At 33.5% G+C, this 23459-nt stretch overlaps 1 protein-coding gene across 1 annotated transcript in view; it reads left to right on the forward strand.

The window, feature by feature from the left end:
• The window catches only part of HSD17B4 (hydroxysteroid 17-beta dehydrogenase 4), a 74862-nt gene that overhangs the window by 11798 nt on the left and 39605 nt on the right, over nt 1-23459 (forward strand). Inside the window, exons 3-13 of the mRNA XM_010971525.3 lie at nt 1294-1401; nt 3334-3393; nt 4656-4677; nt 4782-4828; nt 6342-6426; nt 7516-7703; nt 16650-16741; nt 19326-19350; nt 20968-21096; nt 21258-21361; nt 22769-23005. Of these exons, the coding sequence (XP_010969827.1) occupies nt 1294-1401; nt 3334-3393; nt 4656-4677; nt 4782-4828; nt 6342-6426; nt 7516-7703; nt 16650-16741; nt 19326-19350; nt 20968-21096; nt 21258-21361; nt 22769-23005 (1097 nt within the window). The remainder of the gene's footprint in view (nt 1-1293; nt 1402-3333; nt 3394-4655; nt 4678-4781; nt 4829-6341; nt 6427-7515; nt 7704-16649; nt 16742-19325; nt 19351-20967; nt 21097-21257; nt 21362-22768; nt 23006-23459) is intronic.

A 23459-nucleotide genomic window follows, 5' to 3' on the forward strand; every position in this document is an offset into this window, starting at 1 on the left:
ACAGTAAGATTGATAAAATACATTGTTATAAAAAATATACCCCAGTCCGCATTTTGAAAAATTTTGGACATAGGGAGATGTTATACGGTCAATGTGGTCGGTTGTTAAACATATAAATCATATATATGGTATAAATTAGTGACTAAACACATATTAGTTGTGTATATAATTTTTGATCTCTTTGAATAAATAGTCTTTATTTGTTTCTTTCATTTTTAGACTATGACACTGTGTTTTATGGAAGTTCACAAGTGTTCTTCTCCAAGAGTTTAATATTGCACTTGCTCTTTATCACCATTCCTGTAAACAAGCTTTCATGACATGGAGAAGATATTTCACACTGTTTATTTAACCTTTATTTTTTTATTGTGGTGAGAACACTTACTATGAGATCTGCCTCCTTAATAGATTTGTAAGTGTACAATACACTATTATTAACCATAGGCCCTGTGTTGTACAGCAGATAAGATCTCTAGAACTTCCTCACCTTGCATTATTGAAACTTTATTGATTAGCAACTCCTCATTTTCTCCTTCCCCAACCTCTGCAACCACCATTCTACTCTGTGATTCTATGAGTTTGACTATTTTAGATACTTTCATGTAAGTAGAATCGTGTGGTATTTGGCCTTCGTGACTAGGTTACCGTGCTGTCTTCAAAGGTCATCCACATTGTCACATATTGCAAAACTTCCTTCTTTGTTTTTAAGGTTGAGTAATACTCCATTGTATGTGTGTACCACATTTTCTTTATCTATTTTATTTGTCAATCAGTAGGTTTTTCCCACACCTTGGCTATTGCGAATAGTGCTGCAATGAACATTGGGGTGCTGTTATCTCTTTGGTTCCTGATTTCAGTTCTTTTGAATAAGTACCCAGAAGTGGGATTGCTAGATCACATAGCAGTTCTATTTTTAATTTTCTGAAGAATGTCCATATTGTTTTCCTGTATGTTTAATATTAATTTTGATCTTTAGGTTTCTTTCTTTTCCTTCTTTTTGCTAAAAGTGGCTTGAATTATGTTCTTTTTCTTTACAAAAAAGGAAAAGCATTGCACAGTTAAAAATTTCATGACATGAACCTGTGTGTAAACATTTTTGTTACTTTTTCATATCTATATTTAAAAACAAGAAGGCGTGTTTTAAGGGTACATATCTCATGGTGCTTTCAGTAAGGTGGGAATAGAGTAGGAGGGAACTGGGCAGATGACTGAAGAAATATACTTAGAGAGTTTCATTTCCAACTCATATTTTTAAGGGCTAGAACTGAATTCTTACTTACTTTTGCATTGCAGTGAATGATCTAGGAGGAGACTTCAAGGGAGTTGGTAAAGGCTCCTCAGCTGCTGATAAGGTTGTTGAAGAAATAAGAAGAAAAGGTGGAAAAGCAGTGGCCAACTATGGTATGATTTTTGAGAGGACTATACTGTTTTATTTTTTTTCTCTGCTAATACTACTTCTCATGTTAATAATCATTGAGCAAATATCTCAGCATTCCAGTGTAATTATGAAATTAGATTTTACATAAGTCTGACAAAGTTGTTTGGCTACATATTTTATATAATATGTGAGAATTTTTTTAAACTTTTGATGTAGATTATTTCATGAGTCTAACTTTTATTCTATTGTTTATTTAATTTTTTTATTAATGAGCACGTGATATAATCAGTACATTATTGTAGAATTGGTTGTGAACATGTTCTTGTTCTTAAAAGACCTGCTCTAGGTAAAAAGACTTTATTTCTACAGAATAATAAGTTATTTTTTTAAAATTGTTTCTTAGAAAAATTCTTAAAGCAATATTGTGTAAGAAGTGAAATGCCCCCTTTCTGTACCCAAACTTCATATTCTGTTCTGCACAAGTTATCATTGCTATATGTAACTTTCTTATCATTATAAAAACTTAAGAGTCAAAATTAGGCTTCACATTAAAAATAAAGCCATGAGAAGAACAGCAAATACAATCTTTACATTTGATGTATTGATTCTGATAGTATTTGTAAGGAACCTTCTTGAATAGATTTATTTTACAAAGCCAGTGCTTACTGACTTTTCCGCAAATTACATTTTTTTTTTGGACCAGGGATAAAATTAGATTGCCGGTGGGTTTTTTGGTTTTTTTTTGAAATTTTAGAGGAAAGGAAATAGGATATGACTTGTTTTGAGTGTTCAAGTGAATAATGAGACAGACATTTTAGTGTCTTCTTTCCACATTGAGGATCTAGAAAAATGTTTGCAACTTCTTTTTTTTTTTTTTTTTTTTTTTTTTAGTTCTGGGGTTTTAAAACCAATTTTTTAAAGGTAAAGATTCCAGACTCCCCTCCCCGCCCCCCAGTTTTGATATGCAACCTGTATCAGTCAGGATTCAGTCAGGAAAACAGAAGCCCTCTAGGTTTTCCAAGCGTGAAGGGTTTGAATAGAGAATTCGAGGCTTACCGTTGGAAGGGCTGGGCAGGTGCTTGTCAGGGAAACTGTCAATGACCATCTCAGCAGGTGGTTCTCAAGAGCTCACCTAGATGTGCTGCCAATCTTACATCTACAGCCTGCTCACAAGATTGCCTGCATCTGCAGGCTTCTACTTTTTCACCCTTTGAGTATCTCTTTTTGTAGGTCTAACTCAAGGCTGGCAGGGTCCCAGGGAAGGAACCTGGATCCTCCCAGGTAGAAAGAGGCAGTGGTGATGTTGAGTTGCCATCTGACCATTTGACACACAACTCTGGGGATGTGAACCCTTCTTCTGGGCTGATTAGCAGAAAATAACGAAGCCATAATATTTTGTTGAGCTTTACTTTTTGTAGTTAGTATTACAAAAACAGTAAGTTTGTTTTCCATATGTAGTGGTGTAGCCTTGAGCATGCTTTTTCAAATCAAACGTGCTCCTCCTCCCCTCCTCAAATTCTCATTTGCCTATGTGGCTACTTAAAACTAAATAGGAATGAAATAAAATTGAATATTCAGTTTGTTGTACCAGCCACATTTCAAGCACTTAATAGCCACATGTGGTTAGTGGCTACAGTGCAGAAATAGGACATTTCCATCTTCCCAGAAAGTTCTATTGCACAGTGCTATCTTAGATATTATTAGTCAAATACTTCTTCTTTACCCCCCTCCTTTTTTTCCCCCTGTAGGTTAAAGAATTGTCTTAAGGACTAAGTTTCTTTTATAACATTAGATCACCTGTATTTTAGTTTGTTATGTACCTGCAATATAAATGTATTTTCCCTAGAAATGAGTTCTGTTGAATGAATGTCTGTCATGTGCTCTGACCCACAGAGTTTGGAAGTCTTTTGTGAGGGATGTTACTGAAGTTTTGTATTAATTTCCTTTTCCTTCAGATTCAGTGGAAGCAGGAGAGAAGGTTGTGAAGACAGCGCTGGATGCTTTTGGAAGAATAGGTGATGATTCTTTGTGTTTATTGTACTAACAGAGCAGCTTCTACCTTTCTAATGAAATATTTGTTATTTTACTTTTGTTTAGTAAAAACTCTCTTGGTAATCAAATTTTTATTTTTGTTTTCAAAATTAATTTTTTTACGTACCCTATCTTATTCCACAAAGGGCTTGCTGTAACAGTTTTTATGCGTGTGTGTGTTGTGTCTGTTTTATATATTTTTTGCACTTTAAGGGCCTTTAAAAATTTGTAAGCATTTTCTAAGTATCCATTTTATAACTAATTATACCCCAAATGTGTTTAGGCAATCAAAAATAAATCAGTATTTTGGTAATAGAGGATCCAGTGGACTCTTTGGATAATTATAATGATGCAGATTAAAATGATTCAGTATCTTGAAAATTAATTAAGATGAATTATCCATAATAAAAATCTTCATTTTAAAGAAGCATTTGAAATATATTGTTTAGTCCATCCTTCTCTAGATAATGTTCCTGATTTAGTCCCATATGTTCTTAATAGAAAATTATTGAATTACTGGAGAGAAACTACTGCAGATAAGCCCAACATGTTTATAGTCTGGAGAACATTAATTTTTGTTATTTGAATGTGCTCCCCCCATTTTTTGTCTGTCGTATTTAAGTAGCCATGTTTGGTTAGCTTATGGGAGACATGTTCACTTACCATCTGACAGAGGGATAAAGACCACAAAGATGTGAAATCATAAGGTGAAAATAGCCACAAGATGGTGGTGGAACCTTAAAAAAATCCCTTTCTTTTTATAGTGGAGAAGGCAGTTATGTCTGATGATAGGCCATCAGTTTTTAACTCTAGTCATTTTTTATGAGCTTTTGACTTTCGAGGGGCAAGAAGAAGTCTTTTAAACTTTTAACTTTCTCAGTGACTTTTGAAGTTAAATGAGGGATGGCTCATCATTATCACTGAATTCTAAGAACCTAAGAGTTGTGTGACTGCTAAGTCTGTACATAAGCTCATAGAATTTTGGTAGAAGGTAAAGGTAGAAAAATTTAGATATGTAGGTTTGAGAGGAAAAGACTAATATAGTGTGATACTTGTGCTGTTGTGAATCATATTTTTTTTGTTGTTGTTATAGATACAAAATTTTGTTCTGATAGCACTTGTTGCCTATTATACCTACTTTTCCATGGGGGATAAAGTTCACTTTTGAAAGAAATGTGAATTGTAAGCAAATGCAAATTAGTAAGCTTGCTTTTATATTTGTGACTTGGATCTTTTTATATTGTAGATGTTGTGATCAACAACGCTGGGTGAGTATTTCTTTTTTCATTTTCAGTAAAGTAATGTACATGCAAAGTTTTTTTTCTTAAGAGTTTACTTTCTTCTCTAGACATATATAATATCAATTTTTCAGAATTCTAAGGGACCGTTCCTTTGGTAGAATAAGTGATGAAGACTGGGGTAAGTTGTTTTAAATTTATGTCTATGTGGAACATACTTATCCATTTAGCTTTTTAATATTTGATAAATGTATACACTTAAGGAAAAACTTGCTTCTACCTGTTTTTGCTTCTGCTAATGTAAGTGATGAATAAACTTTACAACTGAAAACGATGAACAGTTGAAAGTAGCTTTTGTTAACTTTTGATAAATTAAAAAAATTTAAAATCTGTTGGCAGAAGTTATCCAAAAGTGCCTTTCATTTTTTCCCCTTTTTTCTCTTTGAGAGATTGTCAGCATTTTCTTGCAGTATTAGTTGTTTTTAACAGCCTTTTGCATGCTTCCCTGGCTGTGTGATTCTTATTTCAAGATCAGGAACAGTATGTGAAAGAGAGTCTGAGGCACTAAAAGTGATAGAGATCTGAGAACCAGGTGGGAAAAATCCAGATATAATTTTGAAGCTTCTAGTAAGTAGGAAAAATTTCCATTAGTAATGTCATGTTGGAAAGATTGAGTTTAGATAATGAACAGATTGTGACTTTTTTTCCCCCTGTGTGCTCTTCTTTGCCCTTAGTTTCATTGGCCATCAGAACTAAAACAGGCACTGGTGGCTGAGACAGTGGCAGGCATGGTAACAGAGGTGAATAAGTTCATTGTTTATACAGTGTGTTTCTGGGGAATATTGCCAGAAGTTCTTCTGGAAGGAGCCATATAGCTTTGTGACTTAGAATTGAGCAAAGAAGGTCTTTTAATTTCCTCTTCCCTTGTAACAACTGGGGTGAAAAAGGAGCTGAGAAAGATGAGATTTGTTGGCATAGGGACTTATGTTGGTGCTTTGATTTGAGCTCTGATAAGGCTAGGATATTTCCTCCTGTTTTCATCAGAATAAAATTAAATCTAGAATCGTTCGTCTCTCTGAATCAGCCCCCAAGTTGTCTGTTTATTAGATTGACATCTCTTAAAAACAGATATGCTTCTCTCCTTCTCTCTGTTTTTCCCTCTCCTCTTCCCCTATTTCCTAACACCACCGTCCCCTCCCCATCCCACCACCACCTCTCTCTAATTTATTTGCAAACCCTGGTTAAAATAGGGATATAGAGATATACTGTAAATATTCCTTGATGATGACCCATGTAGTTTATAATTATCCTTTAACTAATGTTTGTGTTGATTCCCAATTGTGTATGTAAGATTCTTCGGTGTTTGTATTCATGAATTTTTATATAAAGTAGGCATAAATTAAAGATGGCATTGTATTTAGATGTGTACAGACATCATATTTAGATGGTTGTATTTATGACAAAACTGTAATAATTTGACCATAAATTAAAGGCAAAACAGGTATGAACCATTGATTGGTTATGTAATTGGAACTAAAGCAAAAATGATTACTCAGAGCATGACAATACTTGATTTTGAGTGCTAGGTATAAAATGAACATCTTTATGTAAGCAAATCATTGCTTGTATTGATTCTGAGATATGCCTATCTAATTTTTGACAAAATATATAATAAAAATAATTTCTTATTTTAGATATAATCCATAGAGTTCATTTGCGGGGCTCATTCCTAGTGACCCGGGCAGCATGGGATCACATGAAGAAACAGAATTTTGGAAGGTAGAGTTGTCTGTGGCTGTCAGGGGAGCTTGGGGATGCTGTGTGTGGATTCTTGTGTACAGAGGAAGGGAGTTGCTTTGACATCAAGAAACACTCCTTCAGATATGCACAAGCTTTTTAAATGTAGTTTTGGCACATGTCTTCTCATTAGATTGATACCAGTTAGTGACAGAATAGCTGAGCTGAACAGCTTTGTATTTCTTTTCACCTCCTGCTTTTCATAATTAATGATTTTCCTGCTATTCTCTGGTATTTTAGCAGTATAAACATTGAGGATACAGCTGTGTTTTATTCTTTAACCAAAAGTATCATTTTGTGTGTCCAGTGACCAACCAGGGAGAGATAAGTGGCTATCTTCAACCAGCTGGTGCTGGTCAGACATGAGTTAGTCTTTATAAACTAGGAATGGTAGAACTCTCATGATTGCATCTGCATGGCTTATATGTGACAGACCTAGTAAGTGGCTCCATGCACTGCAGTGTCAAGGTTATTCCTTGTTAACTAAGAGTTCACACACATCTGCTAGAAGTAAGTTGTTTGTGGTACCTGTTCTTGTTGGAGATTTCTAGCTTATCCTAATCCTAGCAGTTTCTGAAAGTTAGTGATATGATTTATTTTACTTGTTCTACTAGGCAGAGTGAGTGAAATTGGGTCAGATTATGAGATGGCATTGTTTTGATGAGTCATTTAATATTATCCATAAGGAGAGGTATAAAGTGATGAAAACTAAAGAATTAGAACTGCTTGATCTAATATTTCTTACTAATACTTTAATTGGTAAATCTAGAGTTTATTATATTTTTATAAATATTTATTGTTGTTTTCAGTAGGTAATGTACACACATTCTTACACTTGAGTTCATTTGGTCCTGGCCAGGGATTCTTTTTAAAATAGTTAAATCTTATAGTTGAATTTTGAGAGATTGCTCTTATTACTAATATTAATTTAGATATATGAATCATGACTTTAAGGACCTAATGGAAGTATATAGAGTTGTTTTTGACATGTGTAATACATGAAAAAAATGCTTAGAGTTGCAACATTGTCAAAACATAAAGATGATTTTAACAGATTGACTTTCCTTTTAGGATCATTATGACTTCATCAGCTTCAGGAATATTTGGCAACTTTGGCCAGGCAAATTATAGTGCTGCAAAGCTGGGTCTTCTGGGCCTTTCAAATACTCTTGCACTTGAAGGCAAGAAAAACAACATTCACTGTAACACTATTGCCCCTACTGCCGCATCACGGATGACCCAGACTGTTTTTCCTCAAGGTAAGTAGTTTAGATTTTCAGTACTGTTACCCACAAATCTGTGTGGAGTGAGCTTTGCGAAAGTATTTAATTTTTTGAGTAGTTAAAAAAAAATTCCTCACACTTTCGAAAAGCATTATATGTAATATATGTTCATTTATAGAAAATTTAGAAAAGCACAAATGGAAAAGTGAAAGATGACCCATAATTCAACCATACAAAGATAAATGTTCTCTTTGTCTAGATAGGCATACATGCATTTTTTTAACAGAATGAGGTAATAGCATTCTTACTGTTTTATAATAATAATAATATAATTTTTTGAATAAAAGCAGATTTATTTTGAGAGATATACATGGCAGCGGAGGGGGTTGGTGGTTGAAGTAAAGGCTGTACACACTCCATAGACAGTGTGTGGGTTGCCTCAGAAGGCAAGAGAGAAAGAGCCAGTAATTATTATTTTTAAAAAATTAATTTTTTTTTAGAGCAGTTTTAGTTTTATAGAAAAATTGAGCAGATAGTAAAGAGAATTCCCATATACTCCACCTCCCACACAGTTTTCCCTATTATTAACATCTTGCATTATTGTGCTGCATTTGTTACAATTGACGAACCAGTATTGATCCATTATTATTAAGTTTATAGTTTACATTCAGGCTCACTCTTTATGTTGTACAGTTGTATGGGTTTTCACAAATGCATACTGTTAATGTACACACCATTACAGATTATACAGAATACCTACTTCCCTAAAAATCCCGTGTTCCATCTCTTCATTCCTTTCCTCTTCTTCCCAAATGTCTTGGAGGATTGAAGCTCATTTCTTTTTAAATTTTTATTTTACTTATTTATTTTTTTAATGGGCGTACTAGGGATTGAACCCAGGACCTCCTGCATGCTAAGCACATGCTCTACCACTGAGCTACACCCTCCCCCTCATTTCTTTTTATCACTGAATAATATTACATGGTATGGAGGTACCACAGTTTGTTTATTCATTCACCTATCAAGGAACATTTTGATTGCTTCCAGTTTTGACAGTTATGAGTAAAGCTGCTGTAAACATTCATGTGCAGGTTTTTGTGTAGACATGTTTTCAGCTCATTTGGGTAAATATTAAGGAGGATAATTGTTGAATTGTATGGTAAGACTAGCTTTGTAAGAAATTTCCAGACTGTTTTCCAAAATGGCTGTATCGTTTTGCATTCCCACTAGCACTGAATGAGAGTTCTTGTTGCTCTACATCTTTGCTGGCATTTATTTTTATGACTTTTTGCATTTTAGATCCTTGCGGAATAAACTAACTCTAAAAAGATATCTCCTTAGATAACTAATAAGTTTTAATACAAATTTGATATCAGAAAATGTTAATGTATTATTGTGTCTGGTGTGATAATGGCATTGTGGTTATAATGTCCATATCTCTTAGAGATAGATTTGCAAGTATTTTATTAGGTCAAATATAATGTCTAAGATTTGCTTTGAAATATTATAGAAAAGAGGGAGAGAGTAACAAAATAAATAAATATAACTAAATGAACTATGCCGAGGGCATCTTGTTCTCCTTAATGAAGGCCTATCCTCAAGGGAACTACCAGCGCCTTATCTGACCTAAGGGAAGAGCAATCAGACTACTGGAGACCCTCGAGCATTCCTGTCTGAAATGAGGGGAGGAAAAAAAGGCTAATAAGAAACTCTTCTGAAGGTCAGAGCCCAGGGGCTTTGATCTGCTTAAAAAAAAAAGAGAGAGAGAGAGAGATTTAATCATATTATGGAACCATTCCCTTCCCGCATAACTTACAGCCACTTTGAGAGGGCTGCAGTATAACAACAGCGGATTACAACTGAGAGAGCTGCAAGGCATATATTCTATTTAACAAAGAGTTTCTAGGGAAACCCAAAGGCAGCAGGGGACACAAAAACAAGGATGAAGAGGAAAATGCAGCCTCTCACACCAATAGCTACAGCAACCAATAAATACAACCTAACTCCTAGGCAGATAAACATAAGCATTTTATTTCTCTTAATAAGTATGTATGTTTTAATTTGCAGTTCCCTAATGATACATGACATTGTACATTTTTTCCTGTCCTTATTTGCCATTTATTTGTTGTGTTTGATGATGTATCTGTTCATACCTTTTGATCATTTTAAAATTGGTTTCTTTGTTTTCTTATTGTTGCGTTTAAAGAGTTCTTTGCCTATTTTAGGAACAAGTTTATTAATAGATAAGTGTTTTGCAAGTATTTTTTCCTAGTCTATAGCTTGTCTTTTATTCTCTTAATCTCTTTTACTTTTGAAGGATAATTTCACTGGATACAGAATTCTGGGCTGGTAATTTTTTTTCTTTCAACACTTTAAATGTTTCCCTCCACTCTCCTCTTACATGGTTTCTGAAGGGAATTCTGATATAATATTTCCTTGTTTCTCTTTGGGTAAGGTGTTTTTTTCCCCTTTGTCTTCTTCCAAGATTTTCTCTTTGTTTTTTCTGTACTTTGAATACGATATGTGTAATAATAGGTGTAAATTTTTGGCAATATACTACTTGAATCCTCTGAGTTTCCTGGATCTGTGGTTTGGTGTCTCATTAATTCTGACAAATTCTCAGCTATCACTGCTTCAATATTTCTTCTGTTTTTTTTCTTTTTCTTCTCCTTCTGATATTCCCATTTGTGCCTGTTACATCTTTTGTAATTATACTACAGTTCTTGGATATTCTGTTCTCTCTCTTTTTTTTCCATTTTTTTTTCTATTTGCATTTCAATATGGGAAGTTTCTATTGACATATATTCAAGCTTACTGTTTCTTTTTTTCATTTCTTTTACGTTGTTTTTTTTTCTAGCGTTTCCTTCTGATTTTTTGCAGAGTTTCTTTCTGTCTGCTCATAGCCATCCGTTTTTGCATGTTGTGCACTTTTATTTTTCCATTAGAGCCCTTAGCATATTAATCACAGTTACTTTAAATTCTTAGTCTGATAATCTAAAATCTCTGCTGTATTTGAGGCTGGTTCTGATGCTTGCTTTGTCTCTTCAGCTTGTACTTTTCTTGCCTTTTAGCATGCCTTGAAATTTTTGTTGAGAACAGAACATGATGTAGTAGGGTATTAGAAAGTGAGGTAAAAAGGCCTTTACTGTGAGGTGTGGTTTTATGTTTATCTGCCTAGGAGTTAGGTTGTATTTATTGGTTGCTGTAGCTATTGGTGTGAGAGGCTGCATTTTCCTCTTCATCCTTGTTTTTGTGTCCCCTGCTGCCTTTGGGTTTCCCTAGAAACTCTTTGTTAAATAGAATATATGCCTTGCAGCTCTCTCAGTTGTAATCCGCTGTTGTTATACTGCAGCCCTCTCAAAGTGGCTGTAAGTTACGCGGGAAGGGAATGGTTCCATAATATGATTAAATCTCTCTCTCTCTCTCTTTTTTTTTAAAGCAGATCAAAGCCCCTGGGCTCTGACCTTCAGAAGAGTTTCTTATTAGCCTTTTTTTCCTCCCCTCATTTCAGACAGGAATGCTCGAGGGTCTCCAGTAGTCTGATTGCTCTTCCCTTAGGTCAGATAAGGCGCTGGTAGTTCCCTTGAGGATAGGCCTTCATTAAGGAGAACAAGATGCCCTCGGCATAGTTCATTTAGTTATATTTATTTATTTTGTTACTCTCTCCCTCTTTTCTATAATATTTCAAAGCAAATCTTAGACATTATATTTGACCTAATAAAATACTTGCAAATCTATCTCTAAGAGATATGGACATTATAACCACAATGCCATTATCACACCAGACACAATAATACATTAACATTTTCTGATATCAAATTTGTGTTAAAACTTATTAGTTATCCAAGGAGATATCTTTTTAGAGTTAGTTTATTCCTCAAGGATCTAAACGAAGTCCACAGGCATTTTGTTACTATATCTCTCAAGTTTCATTTCACATATGATAGTTCATTCTCCTTTTTAAAAAAGTACCAATTATTTGTTGAAGAAACTACTAATTCAGCTGTCCTATAGACTATTTCTCATTCTTGATTTGGATTGCCTTTGCACTTTTGTGGAAAATCAATTGACCACATGTATGTAAGTCTGTTTCTGGACTTTTCTGTTCTGTTCCATTAATCTATGTGCCTGTCCTTTTACCAATACCATGGTGTTTTGATTACTATAGTTTTATAGTAAGTCTTGGAATTAGGTAATGTGAGTCTTCCAACTTTGTTCTTCACAAACATGAAACAAAATTTTAAATTTAAGAATTTTAATGTATGGCTGAGAGCCAATGCTAATTTATTTAGTTATATAACAAATAGACTACTTGACTAGTGGAAAACTATTTATGGTTTTTGATACTACCGGTTTTAACACATTTGTAAAAAACATATAATACTTTAAAAGTAGCTTCTGTGAAATGTTACATAGCAATTGATGAGTGAAATTATTTTAAAATTAGCTGCTTCATGAAACACTCATGGTACCAATTTACTTTCCACATTTAAACTAACATTCATTTTAGAACTTGGGATTTGTAATACGAAGTATATGCTTGCTAACTTTTCCTAAGAGCTGTTCCTAATCAGTTTGCTTTAGTGTAGAATAGCTATTAGTACCTGAGATCTAATTCTTTTTCCTTTCCCTTGTCAACAGGGCCATTTAAAGAAGTCCCTTACTTTAAAAACTGTCTTAACTCTCCTGTTATGTCAAGGAATTCTTGTTAAAGAACTAGATTATATGAAGGGCAGATACAACTTCCTTTTTTTCCTTTTAAGTGTAATACTACATATATATGCACAGCAGTTTGTGTTACTGGTAAGAAGTAAAGCATCAAAATACAATAAATAGTCATGAACTCAACCCAAGATTGGAACATACTTGCATCTAACTTTTATACCTTCTATTGTTTTCCTCTGCTTTATGCCAAGAGATAACCACTATTTAGAATTTTATGCTTATCATTTCTTTGCTAGACTTCTGCCTTAGTCAGTTTTTGCCATTAACTATAGGCTTTTTTTGGGAAGCAGCAGGTTTCAAGAAAATATTGAAAACTTTAGACTTTAAATTTAGTTTCCTTTGAGAATAGAGTTTCCATTAATTTGGACAGGTCTGTACTTCTGGAGATTTTTAGGTCAGTGTTTAATGTAGTACCCTTTATGCCCACCAAACTCCATAAAAAAATATATGGAGACTAAAATCTACTTGAGACAAATGACTTAATCTTTCTGGACCTGTTTTCTCTTCTGTAAAATTAGAGAGATATGTCATTTTTAAAGTAATTGTCTTTTTCTTATTAATATGTAGGAATTTTTATATTCTGATAGAATTTTGTCAGACATATTTTACAGATATTTTCCCCACATATGTAGTAAGCATACCTTAAATTTTCAAATGTATGAGGATTTAATTACTAATTTTTTGTTATTGGTTTCAAACTCAATTGCTTTGTAGTCAGAAAACATGATTGTGATACTGATAATTTGAAATTTGTTGACATTCTTACTGGCTAGTATATAATCAATTTTGTGAATGTTCATTGTGTTCTTGAGAATTAACAGTATCTTCTAATTGGTGATAGTAGCACTCTCTATAGCATAGCAATATAATTATTTTTTATATTCCATATATTTTTGAAATATTCTATATATTTGTTGGCTTTTTTTAAGCTCAACTTTTCAATTATTGAATAAGACATTGAATCTTATGCTTTGGAAAAAATACAAATAAATACTAGTTTCCTTCTATTTTTCTATCAGTTTTTGATTTGTAATTTTTGAGGCTATTTTATTATTGCATATGTGTATAGAATTGTTAGATATTTCTTGTTAAATATTATGTTATGCCTTTTACTACCCCTCATTTTAAAAAGAATTCTATTTTGTCTAATTTTAAAATTCTTTTTTTGTGGATAGATATTTTCCTGGTATTTCTTTCCTTTTCCTTTTTTATATTTTTATTTTCAATTTTTTAAATTTATATTTTCAGTTTTTTATGTCTTTCTGTTGTAGGTATTTCTTTTGTAAACTGCCCTTCTCGATATTAAAAAATAAAATAAAATCTGACAATCTCTTTTTTAACTGATGAGCTTAGTTTATATATTTATGGTACTGGTAGATTTGGATTTTTTTCCCTCCTTTTGTGTTGTGATGTCTGTTAATGCTACTTTTTCTATACATCTTTCTGTTTCTGGAAATCATATAAACATTTATTTGCTTTTTTCTGTTAAAATGTACATACTCTGTTCTTTTTATGTTAACCTTAAATAACATTTAAACCCCTGTTATGAGTAGTATAAGGATCTAAGAACACTTTAACTCCAGCCATCTGCTTTATGACTTACGTATTATTGCTTTCCATTATTGTAATTTTCTTTTTTTAACCTCTGTGAATTAGATATTACCATTGTAACTATTATTTTATATAAAAACATTTGTTTAAATTTATATACATGTTATCATTTTTTAAACTCACTTTCCTGCTTGTATTTTTGACCATTCTTTTGGGATCATTTTCCATTTCCCTAGAATATATCCTTTAGAAATTCCTTTACTGCCAGTCTTTTGTATATTCTCTCAGTTTAGCTTATATTTAAATGTATTTATTTCACTTTCTTGAAAGACCATTTTTCTGGGAACACAATTCTAGAGTGATAGTTACTTTCTCTCAACATTTTGATGAAGCCATTCCACTCTCTTCTAGTTCCCATTGTTGTTGAATTGTCATTTTTTAATAGATGATTTGTTCTTCACTTTGGTGCTTTTATGATTGTCTTTTCATCTTTTGTGTTCTTTTCTTTCTTTGATGTATCTGGGCATGGATTTCTTTTTATGTGTCCAGGATGCTTAGCTTACATTTGGTTTCTTGATCTGTGGATTCATGGTATACATTTTTGCTTAGTGTTATATAAGTTCTGGAAAAATTTTAGCTTTTGTCTTTTGAAGCTTTACTCCTTCACTCTCCTTCTTTCTTTCTAGATGTCAGGTATATGTATATTAGACCTAATTCTGCTCTCTATTTCACTTAATTTTTCTTTCATATTTCTATGTCCTTGTCTTGTTGAGTTATGAGTAATTTTATCAAATGTCTTCCATTTCACTAATTCACTCTTCATCTATATGTAGTCTACTTTTTCATATATCTTTTGATTTTTTTTGCTTTCAATAATTTAGCCCTCCCCTCTTTGTCAAATCTAGTCTGCCTTTTAATTTCTGACAGTTTCTAACTGCTTGTTTACCATTGTGATTGTATTATCTATTTTCTGAATGAGTAATTCACTTTTGTATATGATATATTTTCAATTCCGACATTTCTGTTTCATTGTAGTTTAAATCTATTGTTTCTTCTGAGTTTTACTCCTGGTGGCTTTCCTTCATGTGTTCTTGGTGATTTTTAATCATGAGCTTTTTGTCTGATCTTACTCTGTGTTTGTTCTGTATTTTAAATTGACGATTTTTTCTTCAGAGAGGATTTGTCTTTGTCATTACTAGTAACCAGGAGACACAACCAATCTTGGAAAACTTTGGTCTTTGTCATCTAGACCGTGGACGAAACCACTGGATGGAGTAAATAATCTTAAGATGTAATTTTGATTTCATATAACTCTGTATTATTAGCTATGAAACTTTTTAGGAATTTCACCTACCCTCTTGAGCTTTGTCCGTAAAATTGAGTTTAATCAGATGGTAGCTGACCTAGGAGTTTGAGTATGTGTTTTGAGAACTGGAAAAGAATATTTACTTACATTATTAGTGATAATATGTGAAATAAGACGTGAGGCAGAAGTAATTTTAATATGTGACTTACTTTTTTTTTCTTTTTTCTCACCTAACAGATACTCAGTTGGGTTTTATTGGCATGCTTATTGTTACATTCATTGTAAAGTTAGTCAGTTCAAATATCTGAACATCTCTTGAGTCAAGTCAAACATCTCTATATAGCCATCCTTTAACATTCCATTTTGCCAATTGATATATAAGGGAAATTAGAGGAATGTTATGTATTGACATGAATGAGATATATGTTAAGAATTTGTTTTATTATGTAATTTGAGATGGTTGGAGACTTTCTTTGGTTTTCTCCTCATGAGGATAATGGAGAGTAGAGGACAGTTGCCATTAGATTTTTTGCATATTTGAGAACTTTTAGAGGATATAAAGTGAAAAGTTTTTGGAACTGTTTTTTAATTTACAGGGACTGTATGTGTCATCTTTGTACTTTAAAATATAAAACTGTATTTTGCCATTTCACAATTACAATTTACATTTATTTCACTCTGTACAGATTATAAGGTATATTAATAATTTGTATCTCATTTGAGCTGTGGAACAACTTGGTAGAATAGGCAGGCACAGCATGTTAATTACCATCTTACTGATGAAGACACATGTCCAGGAAATATGAATGATGTGCTCAAAGTCCTAAGGTGCCTTCATGGCAGGGCCAGTAGTAAACTCTAGGTGTTCATGCTCCTTGTGCAGTACCTTTCTGCTCTGTTAAGTTGCTCACAGAAAGTATGCAACAGGAAAATATTTCTTAGACTTTGTTACTTGGCAGTAATGGTTGCGAGGTCCATTTCACATCATTATCTTACTGCCATTACAGTTGTCAAGTTTTCTGGCTTCTTGTTAAGTAGCTGGGGGAGCAAAATAGTTTCGGGAATGAATGATACCTAAGTTCCTTGTACTGTGTGTACCTTTGCCCACCAGTCTTTGCCTAGGCAGCTTTAACTTGTGTTCAGAATAGTGTGTTACCCATCTTGGAAAGGTATGTCTTATGCCCTCAGGGTTAGAAACCTGGATATCTCCATTGGGATGAAAAGATTTTCTAAAAGTCTTGGGTATTAAGACTATTAATTATGTATAACTAATTTTTCCTTCTTTAAAAAGTCTCTGAACCTATAATTTTTAAGTAAGGAATTTTCAGAAAGTAAAATGATTGATTAAATATTTATATAGTCTTGTTTATAAACTTCTTTTTTTTTGGTATTTATTTCAGATCTTATGGATGTTCTAAAGCCGGATTACGTAGCACCCCTGGTGCTTTGGCTTTGCCATGAGAATTGTGAGGAAAATGGTGGCTTGTTTGAGGTATTCTGCACCTTTCTGTTTTCTCCCAGAGCAGTATTTGTGTAATTAAATACAAAAAATATTCAAAAGTTATTATTTTCCAATTGTCCATATTTGTGAAAATGTACATGAGTTGATACTACTTGTCTATTTTTTAATATTATATCTGTGTTATAATTAAAGAAATAAGTATGGCTAATATCCTTTTTTGGAAAAGAAGCAGCAACTTCTTAAATTCTATTTTTCCATAGTTCTTTGTTTCTGATATTTTTGTCAAGTGAAAATGTGACTGGTTTGATGTGTTTAGTCAAATACAGACCTTCTCAGTTGGTTAGAGATGCTGAGTGGTAGAGTGGAAGGACAGAGCTGGTGGTTTACAGTCACCCAGGCCAGGTTTTGATTTCTTGCTCTGGTGATTGCTGGCTTGCTGAAATATTGTACAAATTAACTTCCTTGAGTTTTAGTTTTCTTGGGATTTTGTTGTGAGAACTAGAAATCATATTTTTAAACTCAGCACACATAGCAGTCACCCCTCAATTTTACCTGTTATATCAGTATAGCAGGAGTTTTGTCTGGGTGTGATAGATCAGCAAACACAACTTATTAATTTTAAAAATAAACTTTTTTATTTTTCCTCTGTTGCAAAGCTTTAAGTGTTTGTTGTAAAAATAAAAACCACACATAAGCCCACCATCCAGTGAGATCCAGTTTTCACTCTATAGTCAAAGTCCTTTCAGATTTCTTTATGCTGATTTATAGATTTTTGAGCCCCCATTTGAGTTTAATCTCTTTTTTCTTTTCTTTCATGAAATGTTTTATTTTAGGCCCTCCCCTCCATTTGATTCTCTGTGGTAATATAATAATAAACCTGTTGTGTGAGGAATACTATGACATCAAAAATATTTCTTGGTAACAAATAACCTGGCTCAATTTGAAGTGAATGATATAATACCCTGATTCATTTGAATAAAAAGCTGATTTGTAAATGAAAAATAATCTATACGTGTCTAAGCAGAGATACATGCGTCCACTTTCTTAATCATAGTCATTGATTGTGAATTGTGGGAAATTAGATGTGGAGAGACCTTTACAACTCTAGATTTACATAGGAGGAAAATTTAATAATAATCAAGCCATTTGGAGCTAAATTTTGGCCTGCCTGTCTTTTAGCTCATTAAGGAATTTTTTAAAAAAATTTTTATCGTTTACATTTATATTTATTATTAATTCTATGAACAAAATAGTATGTTTTTTGTAGAAAACTTTAAATATACAGGGAAGCATATAGAAGAAGATTAAAGTCACCCACATTACCACTATCCAGAGATAACTCCTTTGAATATTTTTAGGTATTCTCATCCAGTCTTTTATTAGGTGTGCATTTTACGAGAATAGTCTGTTTTAAATACACATTTGACATACTCGCCCAAACAGACACAGACAGTTAGGATAATGCTGTAGATAGAGTTTTGTATGTTGTTGTTTTCTTTTACTATATTGTGAACATTTTTGGTGAGGGACATGTGGTATGCGAGACTGATAAAATACAGTAAGAAATGTGTATAATATCTTGACTTAAACCTTGAAGGTAAATTGCCACTTTGTTTGCAGAATTTTGATAGCTATCTAGAGTGGCAGATATAGATTTTTTGGCTCAGTTGGAGCTGTTGTTTCTGGCACCTGAGTGGAGGTTGCAGCTTGTTGCATCACTCCCCAAGTTTGGCAAAAGGTATTATTTCTCTTGTGTGTTAACAAAACTACTGCTGCTTTATCTACTCTGACAGCGTCAAGGCCGATTGGCTTGGTAATGTAAAGGAAAGGGTGATTACAAAGCCTTACCCTTGAGCCTAGAGCCGCTGAGAAGTGTTAGATTTTCTTCTGTTACCTGTGTGTAGAATTCTCTTGATAAGTTCTGGCACACTGTAGTTGTGCTGTTTGAAGGTATGACAAACAGATTTTCTTTACATCATACATTTTCTTCTGAGAGTTTCCTAGAATGACATCTTTCTGCATGGCGGTTAATGTATTTGGTTATTTGCCTTATCTCTATATAGAGGTGTTTCATTAAAATGACTAGATGTTAAGTTCATTACGTCAAATCCTGGTTTTCTATTTCTTCACTTTTTAGTTTTTTTTATTCACTAAGTCTTTAGAGAGGGGCATGTATTTCAAGTGATGTGCTGGGCCCGTTTGGTATTTATATTGTTTAACCTTCATGATTATCTCATGAAGAGTCTGTTATCATCCTAATTTTGTATAAGGGGAAATTCGGACTTAGGGAAGTCAAATAATTTGACCTTGGTCACACAGCTAGTCAGTAGAACTGGTATCAAACCTTGCAGAGTCATGCTTTTCTGTGCAGAGTCATGCTTTTCTACTACATACATTTCTACTATATTGTGCTGCTTTTTATTTCTACTCTGATAGCATGAGCAGTGCAAGGTCATGAGGGCCTATGAACTTTTGTACAGCTGCATTATTTTCATCCATTGTCATCTAGCATTCTGATGTTCTTAAAAAGATAACTGCCTGTTTTTTTAATTTTGAAAATTCTATTAATGATTTCACATTAGATGATATAACCATTTTGCCCTCTTTTTTATAGGTTGGAGCTGGATGGATTGGAAAATGTAAGTCTCTTTCAGTTTTGGTTTGACATATATTATTTCCATATCTTTAAACCTGTATATCCAGTTAGAGATGGATAAAAGATCTTGTTAGGTGCCTAAGCATTGGATCTAGTGCACACATATTCAAACTCAAACACTGGTATACCAACAGGTCTTCTAAAATGTGGTAGTTGTCCAGCAGGCCTGTGGCATTTTCAACAACCTTTTCAATTTTTTCCTGTCGGCAGTCCTTATTTTAGATTTGCCCTGTCTTATCCAGAACTGGCTGTTTCTTCAGACGACGCAGTCTCTCTTCATACTGGTGTTTGTCTTTCCTTATCTCTGGCACCCACATGCTTGTTTCGCAGAGACATGAGTGGGAGGGAGGGCTGTTTTTGAAAAGATGGAAAGAGCCCTATCCTGATGGTACAACAGGCAGATTCTCCAGTTCTCTCACTTGGCTCTTCTTCCTTGGAGCATGAGCATCAGGAGGAGACAGTGAGGAATCACACTGGACAACTTTCTAGGGGAGAAATTGCAACTGATCTATGGAAATTATTTTCCTCCAGCCTAATAGCAAATTCGTCTGGCTTCAATCCACTCTTACCCCAGTTCTTAAACCTTGCGAGCTCCAAATTCAAGACTTACTTTATGGTATTAAAAAAAAATTGTGAAAATTCCAATATCCAAATTCAAGTTTTTAGTTGGATGCTGGTATCAAAATTAGTTGAATTATTTAAAAGGCTGCAGTTACTGGAGGGCATTGTTCCAATATAGTGTAGAGTATCATTAACGACTGTTCTCTCCAACTGTAAAGTAACTTGTATTATTCAGGCATTTTTAAGTGTCTTGTGACCTCTATTTAAGAGAGGAAGATCAATTTTTGTAATAATAGCTGCATATGGAACTTTATCAAAAGGAAATTTCTAGAAGCTTCTGTCATTCCCCAAGACAAATCTTCAGATTAGTAACCATCAAAGTCTGACTGTTACATTTAAATAAGGTTACTAGTGATTATTTATTCTTTGGGCTTTTTAAAAAGAAAACAATGTTAAAAATTCTCCTCATGGAACATATGCAGTAGTGACTATTTTTGTGAATCTGGGCAGTCTAGTTGACTTCCCGTGGAAAGGGAGCGGGGAGCAAAGGAAAGAGAAGGGAGAATTACTTGGGGCTGTCTGATACATTAATTTGGTTTTCTGGAGTCGTTGACCTGTTATCACCACTAGTCCTCAGTTTGCTATCCAACAAAGCTCTATTCTGTTATCTTGAAGTGTATTATCTGAATGTTCTGTGGTCATAAAGTCAGTCTTTTGGCATGATTATATGTAATTTAATTTTTTCTCATTCAGCATTTCATTCTACCTTCAGTAGTATCTGGCATAGTCAGGGGAGAGAGAGGTTTTCCCCTTCAGCTTCAAATATTTGAAAAAAGGAATTTGACATTATCCTAATGGGTTTGTTATTTTAGGAAAAAATGCTTTTTAAGGCTTGTAGTAAAAATCTTTAGGAGTTGGAATCTTTTTTACAAATTCCATTTTTCTTAAGGTTAAAAAAATTCATTGGACTCATGAATTCTACTCTCTGCCTCCCTCTCAAACTATGTGCTTAGTATCTTTGCTTTGTTTCTGTGACCAGTACGATGGGAGCGGACCCTTGGAGCCATTGTAAGACAGAGGAATCAGCCAATGACTCCTGAGTCAGTGAAGGCCAACTGGACAAAGATCTGTGACTTTGATAATGCCACCAAGCCTCAGAGAATTCAAGGTAAAGAGTCCCAGTCAGTTCAGTCCTGGCTGGGGAATCAGAGGCAACAAAGCAGGCTTGCTGGATGGTGCAGGAATAATTATCTACAACGTAGTAGCTTTTCTTAGTCACGTCTTTAACAGAAGCATTGTTATTACTTATTATCTTTTTTGTTTTTTTAGAATCATTTGACACTATAGTTGAAGCTCTAAGTAAAATAGATTCAGATGGAGGAGTTATGGCAAATCGTACCAGTCATGTGTCATCAGGAGCCACGTCAGGAATTGTAAGTGGGGGAGAAAGCCTGAAGCTCTGCCTTCCCTGGAGATTTTTTTCTTTTCTTTTCTCTTTTTCTTTTCTTTCATACAAAAAAATTATTTTCCAAGCTATTAATTTATTGTTAAAAAGGAAGGATAAATGACCATAAAACTTTTTATAAAACGTGTACTAAATATGGAATTTGAATGAACATAGGGCTAAAATATTAAATGTAACTTTTGCTTTCTCTTTTTCAATGTAAGTGACAAGTGTTTTTTTGTTTTGGAGCATTTTTGATAATCCTACTTCAGTTACTTTCTAACTTTTTCAAAAAGAATATTTAGTTTCTCTTTTAAGTTATATCTTTTTAAGGAAAAACGTTGATAGATTGTATTTTGGAAATATTTCAACATGGTTGCAGGTAAAACTTCTTTTTTTTATAAGGAGCATAGAAAGTCTAATAGGACTGTGGTTAAAAAGATCATGTGAAGTTTGCTGATTTGCTATCTCTGACACTTTTTTCTTAAAAAAATTGTAGTGAATAAATAATAAGAAATAAATCATTTGACACATTTGATTGTGGTATTTTGCGACTCAGGGCAGACATAGTGATAAAATTAACAATCTAATTTTAACCCAGAGAATATGATCAGTTTATAAATATGATTTCAGTTTAGAGTAGTGTTTGGCAAGCTTCTTTGGTAAAGGGCCAGATAGTAAATATTTTCTGGTTTATGGACCACATACTGTTTCTGTCACATGTTCTTCCTGTTTTTCTTTTTTTAAATGACTCTTTAAAAATGTAAGAACCATTCTTAACTCACTTGTTTGCTGACTCCTGCTTTAGAATGAAAGTGATACAAAATTGGACATCATTGTTTTATAACCTAGTATATGCTCCACAAATTAGCTAGGCATATCACTGCTAAATAGGAAAATACAATATGTAGTTAGATAAATGACATTCCTGGATAGGAACTTAAGGTAAAACCTCATTTTAACTAAAACCATTATGAATCAGTAATTTACAAGTATAAAGCAAGATTTTGCTCATCACTTATAGTGAATTCATTTATAATAGATCCTATAGAGCAATTCAGTATCCTTATTTATAATTTATTTTTTGTATTTTTTAGTAGCCAATACTTGCTGAATTAATAGGGTTTTCCATCATCAGGGACAGGAAAATTGAAAATGAGACATACTGTCTGTTAGTAAGAAGCCAGCAATAAAAAAGTACTTATCTGTACATGAAGCCTTTCCCACACTATTTATTAAAAAAAAGAAACAATTATGATACTCTTGTCACATTTACTAAAATGGCATTCTGTTCAAACAACTAGATATGTGAGCAGTTAATGATTTTGAGAAGTTCTTATTTAAAGATTTGACAAAATTATCAGTGGAAGAACAATTTGCTTCTATTGTTCTGTAGGCTGGAGCTGTTGGCCACAAACTTCCTCCATTTTCTTCTTCTTATACGGAACTGGACACTATTATGTATGCCCTTGGAGTGGGGGCATCGATGAAGGAACCAAAAGATTTGAAATTTATTTATGAAGGAAGTTCTGATTTCTCCTGCTTGCCTACCTTGGGAGTTATTATGGCTCAGAAATCTATAATGGGTGGAAGATTAGCAGAGATTCCTGGGCTTTCAATCAACTTAGCAAAGGTATGTTTATTAAGAAACCTTTATTTTGCTTTTCTTCTGTTTCTTTAAATATGTTTGGCAAATGTCACATCCTTTGTGTGTGTGTGTGTGTGTATTAATAAAATAGTTTATAGTGGTTGATTCAAGAATAAAGATTTAGCGTATCTTTTGATTTTTCTTTTTAAGAAAAAAAGAGAAGAGAGTTAGTTGAAAAGGCAAGCAAAAGGAAGACAATGAAAATTATGTGCAGTCCCACAACCCTGGCATAATATTATTAATTCTCTCTCTGCCATTACTTGATGTTTGACCGAGGGTAGATAACTTCTATGAGCTTCAGTTGCGTTATCTATAAAATAGGTATGATATTCCTTACCAGATGATAGTGATGAAGGAGCAAGAGGGAAGAGTATTGAGGCTGAGAGAGCAACTGTAGGCACATCCCGATGCAGGTGCATTCTTAGCTTGTTTTTGGAAT

This window comes from Camelus bactrianus, chromosome 3, assembly GCF_048773025.1.
Source record: "Camelus bactrianus isolate YW-2024 breed Bactrian camel chromosome 3, ASM4877302v1, whole genome shotgun sequence".
NCBI classification, from domain to species: Eukaryota; Metazoa; Chordata; class Mammalia; order Artiodactyla; family Camelidae; genus Camelus; species Camelus bactrianus.